General features: G+C 38.6%; 1 protein-coding gene across 1 annotated transcript in view; it reads right to left on the bottom strand.

Moving 5' to 3' along the window:
• The window catches only part of LOC136009041 (orofacial cleft 1 candidate gene 1 protein homolog), a 29,229-nt gene extending 20,309 nt beyond the window's left edge, over nt 1–8,920 (bottom strand). Inside the window, exons 1-3 of the mRNA XM_065669127.1 lie at nt 8,909–8,920; nt 2,653–2,719; nt 2,154–2,330 (exon numbers count right to left, since the gene is read on the bottom strand). Of these exons, the coding sequence (XP_065525199.1) occupies nt 2,154–2,330; nt 2,653–2,719; nt 8,909–8,920 (256 nt within the window). The remainder of the gene's footprint in view (nt 1–2,153; nt 2,331–2,652; nt 2,720–8,908) is intronic.
• Between the last annotated feature and the right edge of the window lie 3,411 nt (nt 8,921–12,331).

Below are 12,331 nucleotides of genomic sequence, written 5' to 3'. Positions count from 1 at the left end.
GGACTGCAAAATACAACCATTTATATATTTCTACATTCATGTAATATTGCATTTACCTATGCAGTTGGCTTTTCCTTTTCCCTCTTTAATGAAGTATTGTTACACTTGGGAATAGGGAAAAATTAGCTCACAAGGTACCAGAAGGTTTAGTTCATTTTTTTTCTCCCCAGATTTCAGGGCAGGCTTGAAGCTGTTGCTCTGTTAGCAGCCCTTGATAAATTTGAACTGGCCCCTGTGACTACCAAACAAGTCCTGACATAAGTTAGACTAAGAATAATTTAATGCAAGGTTGAAGCAGCTAATCTCTAGAGGTCTCTTCCAATCTAGACTTTTTTTATGATGGCATAAATTAATGATCATCTCTTTATTTATTTTTTAATAGCTGCATGACTTAAGAGGCAGAGCTATGCAAATAACTGATCTTTTGGTGAACTGGATGAACAGAAGGTCAAGGAGGGAGACATGGTGTTGGGAAACAAAATTTTCCAACTCTTGGCAAGCTTCCCTTTCCTATTACAGAAACACTTAGCAGTGTATCAAGGCACTGCATTCCAGGCAAAATGTACCAGTTTCTACTCATTTCACAAAGATTATATTCAGTTAAGGTTTTTTGAGCAAAATGCTACTTAGGATGAAAAATCAAAATGTTTAAAAACACATTTCAGGCTTTAAGAAAAAATGTGTTGTTTTCTTGCGGGAACTATTCATGAATTTCTGAAGAGGCGACTGAAAGCATGGATAGTCTCCAGCGAGCCCGACTTCATTTTTTGCCAGATAGACTATTTCATTAAAAAACAATCAATCCCTTTGTCTGCTTAATCACTGTTCTGACAGGCTGCAAAAGAAAGACGAAGAATTCCTGCTCCATGCGGCGCTGCACAGAGTCACATGAAGGCCAAATGGAAAACCAAACCTAATTTTGCAAGGGCCATTAGGAGCCATGGGCTCTCTAGTCCCTCAAGGATAAAATCTTAACACAACAAGGTTCATAGTTTTAAAAGCGAATGCTTGAAGTTCTGCTCACCAGCCGGCACTTGCCCATTTTAATAGTTGGGCTGGCAAGCAAGGTTACTCAGTGAGCAGCATTGCTGCTTGTGAGTTTAATGGGAAGTGTTGGGTAACCATTCATTTTCAAAGCCATACTAGTTACTTTGGTACCTTAGGAGATCTCAGGCCTTGGATGCACATTTGGGTAGTCGTGGTGCACACAATCGAAGTTCATGAGACTACACAGTCCAGTAAGGTGGGGTTTGGGGTTTTTTTATGGGTACTTAGGGGAGATTTTAAGTCTGACTTCAGGCATTTTTGCTTTTAGGTTAAATCTTGGCCTAAGATTTTATTCCTATAGCTCACAAGATTTCTTTAAATTTTTTTCCTCTCTGAATTACTAAGCAAAAATAACCATTCACAGTAACATTCAGCAGTAACAGTAATTCAAAATGGAATAATTAAATAATAGGTTAAAAGATATAAAAATATTTCTTTTCCTCTGGAAAGGAAAACTGACATCAGTGAAGATCCTTATAGTTTGTTTGAGTAAACCTAAATAATAAACAGAAATTGTTTCCTGAGGCAGTGACTCTTTTTGGTGCCGCATCAAAACTGAGCTTAAAAGCAAGGATCACTCCCCTGGACAAGCAGAGCAAACAGAACTCTGCTCCAAGCATCTGAGCAACACTGGCTGAAAAAAATAATGAAGCCAGAGCAGTGGCAAGATGCTGATTGACTGAGGGCATATGGGAGACCTAAGGACAACAATCAATCATAGATCTGTAAGCTGTTTAAAACTATTCAATGCGAGGGAGCAGCATCTGTGTGCTCAGGCCGGCTGTGGTGCCTCCAAAAAGCAACCCAACCCAACTTGAATTATGGGTAAGTGCTTCTTATGCTCCCCCCAACTGGCAGGGAGCCCTGTGCAACCTGCACCACATTACAGGGTGTCACCCAAGCATGGAGACAGAGCCTGAGTCTCTAAATATTTAGACAGCCAATGTTTTCAGCAGTATTTTGGGTTTCCCATGGAGGGTTTGCAGGGGCTCCTGTCTGGACACATCAGGTTGGGAACGCCCAGCACAGGCCGTGAAGCATGCAGGTTGGATGGAGAACACAATGACTGCCTCTGCATTTGAGGCTAATCAGGTTTGATGTCTCACCTCTTGGTTCAGCATGGGCTTGCAGCCTGAGTTTTTGTTGGTGAGCTGCAAGGGTGCTATCTGCCTTGTCATGTGTAGTAACTTTCTCTTTTGAAGGCTGACATGCTGAAAGATCTGTGCTGCTGATGTTAAAAGCTGGATTTTCAATGCCTTCTATTGCTGCTCTCTCTTCTTTTACTATAAGAAAACAAGGAGGTCAGAAGAGCACATTATAGCAAAGTGTATTTCAATGACAAGCAGAAAATTCCTTCTAGTAATTCCTTTGCTGAAAGACTCAAGTGTATCGTCCTCAAATGTCGCCAAAACAGAATTAGGTTAAAATTAACTCTTAAAAAAAAAAAAAAAAAAAAAGAAAAAAAAGGAAAGAATAAATGATTAAAATAATTACAAATTGCACCCTGACAAGCAAGAGCAAAATTTCGCCCACAGCCATTTGTCTGTAATTAGTTAATTAATCCTTACACAAATTATGAGCAATAACTCATCAAGCAAGGCTCACCCATCAGAAATTCAGCCGACTTGGATTTCTTCTGCTTAGTTTGCTTCAGAGCCTTCTGCTGGAACTTCTGGAGGGAAATTGTTAAATGAATAAATTAGCTAAAGAACGAAGATCATCCTTTATGATCCACAACTAACACAGTATTTTAAATATGGGATGGCATTGAAATGTCATTTAATTTAAATCTCTGCTAAAGGGGTCAAACACTAATTGAACAACAGAAGTGGAAGAATTAAATAAAATAGAAGAAAAGTTAAAACAAATGCCAAATGAAGGTCACATTAAAATACTTTGTTTTTTCCCAATTTTAATTAATGCAAAGAAACCTCAACAAATGAAGAACATTATATGACTAGTCTTTCAGTATGTATTCAGCAGCAACTGCTTTATTTCACTTGCAGAACTGCAGCATTTCATTTAGAAAAGTTTGGTTATGCAGCGTATTTATAGACAGACTTCCCTGACATCCCCTGTTGTCTTATATTCTAGGTCCACTTACATAACCAGTGTAGTTGTTCATCACAGAGCAGCTAAAAATGAGTGAGCTCTACCCTTTCATGAGATGCAATGAAATAAAAATAACCCCAAAACAATTCAGAATAAGATGTCACAAAACAGAGGTCCAGGGTAGAGGGGAAACAGGACTCATTACAACAGTGAAAAGTTCACCTAATATTAGAGAGATGCCAGCAACTTACAGAGAAAACAAATAGCAAGAGATCTTGGAGGACTTAAACCCTGACAAGTTCCACATTAAGTCCTGTGGGTATGCAAGGCTCAAAAAATATGCGGTCACGTTACTATCATTAAGAAGGCCCAAGTGTTAAACACCATCTTTGTATGATACCTCAAGCAGTGCTAGGAAGAATCACAGATGGGCTTGAACATTGCTACAGACCCCTATGTAGCAGATGCTAACAGTCAAAGCAGGCAAAGATTACCTAAAACAAAGCATGTCTGGGAATATTAACCAAAACCGAAGTAAGAAAACAGCTCAGACACATGTATTTTCAAACATCACATAGCAGTTTCTGAAAACAGCATTATTTTTTTCAAGCCAGTTGCTTAATTGTCCACTGATAAAGACCACTCCTGCCAACATAGCTCCTGGAAACTGTCAATACAAAAGGTTTAATTACAAGAATCATTGAAAAGTTGCAATTTTTAGAGCATCCATCTTTCCCATTTGATCGTGGGTGTCAATTTCCAGTTAAAAAAAAAAAAAAAGTAAAAAAAAAAGTGCTTCCACCAAACAAAATCAATAAATCTGTCAAAAATAACTGAACCATACCACTGACAGATTAATATAGGTATTAATATCCACATGTATATATGCACACACACATATATGTTATTCCGATAACAGTAGAATTCCTCTAAATTAAGACTATTACCCTACCAAAAGGCAAATATGTGTGAAAATGACCAGACACTTTCTCAAAGCTACAAAAAATAAATACTATAACAGAAATAATTCCTACAAGTCACATGCAGCACAACTGAAGTTAATGGTAATTTTGACAGGCATTCAATAGGTTCAGATATTTACCCTACTGCTTCCAATTTTTTCCCCAGCTGAAAAATCTTTCAAAAATAGATATTTGCTCAGCTAGTATCTTTAGAATTGCATCTCTTTTCCAATATTAAAGCTTTGCTGCACTCCTGCATGCCATAAAATTTTAATTAAGTTTTAAAGATTCCAGCAGTATTCATAATACTGCTGTGTGATAATTCTTCTTATTATGCTGCATGTAATCACCACACAAAACCTTGAATTCTATGCTAACAGCCAAAGAAAACATCATCTACAAAAATTCTGGGCCATATTTTTAACTGGTGCAAATCAGCATATATCCATAACTTTAACAGAATTCAGATGATCTGCATTACATTTTACATATTCCTTCTGCATGTCAGATTCCCCTAGTAAAACCAATTGCATGTTATATTATGTATGTATTATATGTATATATATAGTTGACTTTCAATTTTATAGTCTGTAAAACACATAAGCTCCTTTCACAGCAAGAAGAGAAAAGTATTCCTTTTCCCCCTATATCTAATAAAGATGTATAGTGGGTTTTGACTTTTTGGAGTGGGGTTTTGCATGTCTTGTTTGTTTACTAAGGTTTAAGCATTCTGTATAGTTATCAACAAATTTTGTTTTACACAAGGACACAGTAGGCTACATCCTTCGGCACTTCATTCACTCAAACACAGATTAGGATTTTTACATAGCTGATGTAACAGGCTTGTGACTCCTACTTACAAAGAAATGATGCTCTTGTCCCTTACTGTGATCAGGTTTTCAAAAGATGCTTTTCATGAGTTCATATTTTTAGAATGAAAGCAATACCTGTTTTTTAACAGCAGAGAGGAATTCTTTCAGGGTTACTTCTCGGTATAACTGAGTAACATTATTTTGGTGGTGCCCTTTGTGTAACCAACATGTTCTTGTCACTTTGTGCTTCAGAGGAAGTTAGAAGATATTTTCTTTTACTACCTCTCTCCATCCAGTTTCCTCATCCTTCTCTCTTTTACACAAGTACTTTGAAGTAGTATAAATTGCAATCTTTCCACCCCATCTTCATTTTAGGTTTTCCTTCTCATTCCCCCTACCCCTATGATATTTTGCCTTCTCGTCAGAGAACAGGCAGGAAATTATCCAGTGGTGTTTTATATTCATTTTATCATTAGTCACTACTAGTTAATTTATGTATTTATGCAAATTTATGTCTAAAGCAATTGTGCTTTAATCAGTTCATATTTAGCTGCAAAAGTTAAGTTTCCAACAGCAAATTAAACAAAACTCATTCAGTGACCACTTGCCATATTTATAGGCAAAGTCCAGTTTTGTGAGCATGCCTGGGTAAATGTACATGAATGCACATTTGTACAGAAAACCATCATTACAACTATTTAAAAATTATCCAAAAAATTAACATCAAAAAAGCATTCTTATTTAACAAAAAAAAAAAAAAAAAAAGAAAAAGAAAAGCAGGATTCTACAACTTGAGGCCAGAACCTCAAGTGATACAAAGGCTGTGCTGGTTTACACCTGCAGTGGAGGTGGTCCAACTTGCAACCGCAAACAATACACGTCAGATCTGTCCATCCACAACCAGCACGTACAAGGGGGATGTCCTTTGCTTGCAAAGTCAAGCTTAAAGGGCGATGTTGCTGCTGATCCTGTCTCAAAGCTCCACCACAGCTGTTGAAAACCAAAAAGTCTTGCCTTTATACTTCTTTATTTTTTAATGTCTTTTTACCTTGAGTGTGCTCCACTACAGCAAAGACAAGGGGAGTTAGAAGTGTTTGAGCACAGAACAAACTGATCACCATGTCATTCAAAAAGTGACCTAAAGCTTTAAATGCCTTTTTGCATGCCATCATAGTGAAAATGTACTACCTGCTTTGCGATACTAATTGAAACAAAGGAAAACCAGGAGTACCAGAACACAATGCATTTGGGTCTGCAGGAGAGCAGTGAGTGCTGCAGCAGCAGCAGAAGCAGCAAGGGAAAAAACCCTCATTTATAACCAGTGACAACTAAAACCTATGAAGTTTTTAAAAGAATGTGATTGTTGTCAAAAGGAATTGGGTACAACAATGCTGCATTCAGCTCTGGTTCCACTCAAAGCCGTGGCTGAGGGGCTCTGGGAAAGCTGCTGGAAGGCTGGTGGGCACAGACCAGCAAGAAAGTGAATTTTGCATACTGTACGGATCATCGCTCAGTTCAGGGCAGTCATATTGAATCTGTGATCAACCAATTGTGCTTCATGAAACCGTCAACCCTCATTTATGTCTAGCTGTTTTCTTCTGTCCTGCTGTAAACAAGCTCTGCTCTGAGCTGTCTCCCTACCCTTATCTGCTTACGAAGATCACACAGACAGACCTCATCAGCAGCCTTAGAGTTAAAGTTAAAGTTACTGCTTCCAGACAGCAGTCCCCACGCAAGCTGGAAGTCAAAAAGAAGAGCAACTTTGGAATGACAGAGTTTTAGTTCCTTTTAGGAAATGCATACCTTAGATTCATACACATACTGGCATGTTATGTCTCTTTCATGAAATTAAATTAGGTGTTCCTAATATGAACAACTGTTTCTAACATCAGAAAACTAGCTCAGCAGATTCATCCATGGTTTTGTTTGTGGGTTGGTTGTTTTGGTGGTAGGTTGTTTTGTTGGGTTGTTTTTTTTTTTTTCCTTTGGTCTTTTTTTTCTTCCTTTGGGGCCTTGTTTGAATACAGCCAAAAGAGAAGTAGCTGGAATTATTGTCAATCTGGTACAGCTCCAAGAACCTAATAATGTCTGAAATGCTCTGAGGAGTGTAATGATGGTAAACAGGAGCAGGTATGTTGGCTTCTGCTCTCATTCACTTCAGCAAGAGCATTAGTCTTTCAACATAAAGCAAAGCACAGTTTTCAAAGAATGATCCTGTAGCATAGAAAGGAATGGAGCCTTACTAAAAACATATTCCTCTGTGAACATACACACACAAATGCGCTAGTTGGTATTTACAGCATTTAATTCTTGCAACCAGCTGCTAAGTCCCTGTTAAGGCTTTCCTTTATGCAGCTGGAGCTGGAACCTTTTCCCTTCTCCTAGCCTATTAATTTTTCTATTTAAGGGATGGCAGCTAAAGAGAAACAGCTTGTAATTTGCACCTGTCTGCTTTAAGCAGTCCATGTTAGATTTTGCATTGAGCAAACTCTTCACTGATAATGAGAACGACATTTAGTAGGGTCAAACATATTTTTTGCTGACCCTGCAGCAATAAATAAATAAATAAATGCCCTCTTCATTTAAGCCTGTTATATCTAGAAAATGAGGCTAAAGCAAAATCCTTGTCAAAAAAGAGCTCAGTGTGTAGGTGGAAGATGTAAACCCCCATGCCTAATTTAATATAATACTGGGCACAGCTAAGTGCAATTGAACCCATACACTGACCATGCTGGAGAGCTTTTGCCTCTTCCACTATAAAATTTAGAATTGTTTCAGAAAATGACCGTGTGCAGAGAATCCTTCCAAATTTCTACCTACTGGGTTGTCTCTTGAGGACTCCTGGGACGCTTTGATACTTGCATGTTCTGGCCTATAAGAAAACTGTTCTCCAAGCATTCAAAAGAAATGCATGCTTCACTCCTGATCCAGAGGTATGTGAGCATGGCTGTGCAGAGATGCGCTAGAGTGTAAAGCAGTGAAGGAGTACATCAAGCAAATAACCCACATGTGATCTTTCAGCCTTACATAAACTACCTTAACATGTCTCCTTCTTGCTAGAAAACAAGCATGGCACCTTCAGTCAACTGTGATATCATTTGCAATTGCATTGAAAGGAAAAATCATTTAACTAGCATATTAGTTTAGTTACTAAGAAGTAGCCTTTTTCTTGTTTGCTCTTAAAATAGAAAAGCCCCCAGAAAAACCCCTCAAGCTACAGAGTTGATGACAAGAACAAAAATGCTGGGGGTTAAAAAAAAAAAAAAAAAAAAATGGAACTAAAACAAAGTAAAACATACAATTTATTAAAGAAAACATTGGTGCTGCATCTAGATTTCATAAATTGTCCCCATTTGTGCTTCCTGTTTAAACAATAACTAACATGATGATGGGTTAAATGAAGTTGAGATTGTCACAAACATGGCCTCACTAGTAATTAATGTAGTTTAATATGGTTGTTGGCACACATCTCACATGACAGATAATGTTCCAACATGTCACTGATAGGACCTTTCAGCACTGCTTTAGGAGATCTAGCAGGCATTGCTGAGGTTGGTTAGGTCAAAGGGTTGAACCATGTGTAATTCAGAACAGAGGAGGTCCCACGGTCAGTCCACAAAAACAATTACACTACTTATTTCACTCCATCCCTTGCCCGAAATTCACAAGCCTCACAGTTTCAGTGCAGTCAATCTCACTCTGCCCTGGGGCTATGAGCCACATGAAAATATGTGGTGCTGTGTTTATAAATCTAATCAAAAATAGAAACAGTAGACAAGCACAATGAGGTTCTACTATGGATCATGGGAATTCTCTAAATTCTGAAGGCACTTTTGTTTAACTTCTGTGGGCCTTCTCCTACCATTACATTGTCTGGTACTCTCGTTAATCATCCCCTTGACTTGTCAATGATATAAAGGAGCCTACGCGTCTGCTGACTTCTCTCCCATCATACTACAAATAATATTATGAAATAGCAATGCTAGGAATAACCGCTTTAATTTTTCTTTTAGAGCATGGTTTTTCTTCACTTACCTCTTTCTCCATGCCAGCCTGCCCTTTCTCAGACCTGCAGCAGAAAATGCTTTCTCCTGCAACAAAGGAGAGGGAACACATCTGAATTTTCAGTCTGCACACAGTCATTAATACCCTTAAGGTTTAACACACAGACTTGAACAGCATCAGTCTAGAAACCTGCTGGGATGGGGTATCTTTTCCTGCTGCAGTACCTGCTCCTTGCCAAACAGCAAATGGAGGAGATACAGTGCTGTTCCTTCACTTTATATGTTTTGAAAACAACTTTGCATCAGATCACATTAAAAAAACAGTTAACAGAAGTAAACAAGAAAAACACAGTTTAAGCTCAGATGAAGTAACACCAAAGATGTGGGTTTGCATGGCAGTAGCATGATTAAATGATTCCTACACCCAGGCAGTAACTACTAAACCAACACAGAGACTGCTGTGGAATACACCTAACCTGAAGATTGCAATACCAAATCTGCCAGACTTGGGAATACTTCTGTCATCCAGCATTTAAGTGGGTCCCACTTGTGCCTCATTCCCTGTACTGGGATTTCCATTAGAAGGATGGAAATTATCCTCTACTTTAAGTTTATAACCATTAAGCAAACATACAATGACTTCAAAATTATTTATCACATCAGCAAAAATGTCTCGAATTTATACTAGCTACTTTTATCTCCATGTGGGAAAAAATTTTACTAATTCTAAGCAGCTAGACAAGTTGTCCCTGCACTCACTGAAATCAATAGCAAAACTCAATCTGACTCCACAGTCGCAAGACCTGAAACACAACAAATAACAAGCTTCCTCCTTTGCTAGCTTCTCCCTTATGCATTTATACAAACACATATTCAAATTATTTCACAGAGCCTGAAAACCTAAACAAGGCTTTGAACAATTAAAAACATCCCTTCAGAGTTCCTCAGAAGCTTTAATTGACCTTTTGGGTCAGAAGATGCCCTGTACAAAGTACATATTTGGCCCCAGTTGAGGAAACTCTCTCTCCTGAAGGCACCAGGCAAAGAAGTGCTTAATTCTGAGTACGCATTTAAGTTTCATTGAAATCAACACAATGGACAGTGGACAGGGCCACAGATTCTCCACAGAAAAAGGCTGTATTGTCACTCTGGTTGTTCTGTAATGAATGAAGGGCTGAGCTTTTGCTCAGGCTTTGCTGATTCTGAGAGTCTGCTGACCTTTGCCATCACTCCTCAATTTCTTTGCCCTCCCTGGGGTGCCAAGGCCACTGCAGCAATGCTGGGGGCTGCGATTCTGGCAACTTCCAGTTCTCCTATGTCCAGCCTTGCCCAAACAGCCCTCGTACTGTAGCCCGCAGCTGTTGCAGAAACAGTGCCTAAACTCCTCTGCTTCATAGCACTTTATGATACTGAAAATAAAGCCCCACCAAGATGACACAGGCTCAGGTTATATATGTAGTCACTGTGTATCTCAGAAAACAGCAACAGAGTCCCAGTTACAGAATCTGAGATTTATTTCCAGACCAAGGTAGTATCTTCATCACTTTTCCAGCTGCTACTCTAATCTGATTGCACCTCCGCTGAATGCAGCAGGTAACTAGTTTTGATCCTGATGGCATGGCACATTCCTTGTTCTGACTCAAATGGGAGCAGCAAAAAAAACCCTGTATGAACTAAAACCAATAAAAGCTTGAAATGGTTCCTTTCCTATTCAAAGTAGAACCACAAAAAGGTGTCAGCAGAAAGAACTTGTAAAGATGGAAAAGGTGGATTTACAGCATACATCCATGGTCAACATCTGCTCATTGAAGAGAAGCCAAAGATGCAGTAATAAGGACTTTCAAAGCCACAGTAGTCCCAGGAATCCAAACATTAACAGGCAGACTTCGAGTCTCATCTTAAAGAATGTGATTGACCAAATTAGGGAAGCGAAGGCGAAGATATATAAACAATGAGTTCAGAGGAGACATCAAAAACATTAGTGCCTTAACAGTGATTTTCTTAGAGTTCAGGAACTTCCTTTTATTTGGGTTTTCTGGACAAATTTTTTGTTTGTTTGGGTGTGGGACACTTTGGTGGTTTTCATTAAACAAAGGTGCTAGACATTGCTTTTCCTTTTTTCTTTGTAATACTAACCAGGCAACACATTCAACACTGTATTAACTGACATTGACTGTGGCCTTAGTTAACCTCATCAGCCTATTTTATTTAGCTGGATAGCAGCTGAATCATTACCATTAAAACTGGCTTGCAGTCTTGAAAGAGTACAGCAGAAAGAAAGTTCATGATTTTTCCATCAATCAAAACACAACATAAAAATCTATTTCAGATCCCACCAAATATTTTATTTTATACCCATCTGATGTAATGTTTTGCATGATTTAGGGATGGACTTTACTTACTTCTAAGTACATTTGCAGTATAATGACAAAGCAAAACAACCATGTAAAAGTTCTTAAACTGGATACTTTTTTTCCATTTTATTCCTCTTGTGGGGAAAAAAACTAAGGAAGCTGCATTAAATACATAAGATATCTGAATAGCTTTCTGTAATGAAAATAATACAATTTTAATTGAAAAGTTAAAGAAATAGACAAATGCAACAAAAATAATTCTTATAACACCACAACTGTACGGACAGGCTCCTGTCACCAGTCATATCTGGAAGAGATCAAAACAGCACACCTTCCCACTGGAGCAGGCAGAGGCACCTCTTTCTCATGCTAGTTGATATATTATGCTATATCAGCTACTGGAAAACACTTGGGCTGCATGCAGAGCTGGTATACAATAAGGGTCTTGCAAATGTAGCCATAAAATGTACTGCTCATGCCACGGTGGCATGCAGAAGGAAAAAAAATGTTCTGTTTGAGCCATATACTCAGCATTTCCTTAAAGGACTCCCAAACGTGCAGACATCTTATCACAGGCCAAGGAGAGCAATGCTGGGCACACTTAAGGTGCTGGTGACTGCTGGCAGAGAAATAGCAGGTTCATGGCAGTAGTAGCAAAGCAACAGTCTGTCATCATAGTGGCTACCCTCACTCCTTTCTCACCTTCACCTGGCACACAATTTATCACATGCTAAGAAGAAGTGCTGTGGGATCTCTGTGATACAATATTGGCAGAAACCACTGAGTAAATGATAACCCTAACAACCTACTTGTAATTCCCTTTGGACTCTCCCATAAATACCAGCTGGCTAGCATTGGTCTTGAAGAAGTGTTTCTTCAGGGGAAAATTGCACCTCTGGTGAAAGGAATCCGTCAGTCACATAAATTCAGCAGGACTGACCTTTGAAGCCACAAGCGCTGTGCTTATCCTTCTTTAATCACCAATTTTGGGACCAGGTCCTTCAAAGTACTCTCACATCATTTCTAACCTTTTATTTTTTTAATTAATATGCTTTCGTAAAGATCATTAACGCACAAAATTAACCTCACATTCACTTACT

Source organism: Lathamus discolor, chromosome 2, assembly GCF_037157495.1.
Source record: "Lathamus discolor isolate bLatDis1 chromosome 2, bLatDis1.hap1, whole genome shotgun sequence".
In the NCBI taxonomy this organism is placed as follows: Eukaryota; Metazoa; Chordata; class Aves; order Psittaciformes; family Psittacidae; genus Lathamus; species Lathamus discolor.
This window is presented reverse-complemented; position numbering and strand designations above follow the sequence as displayed.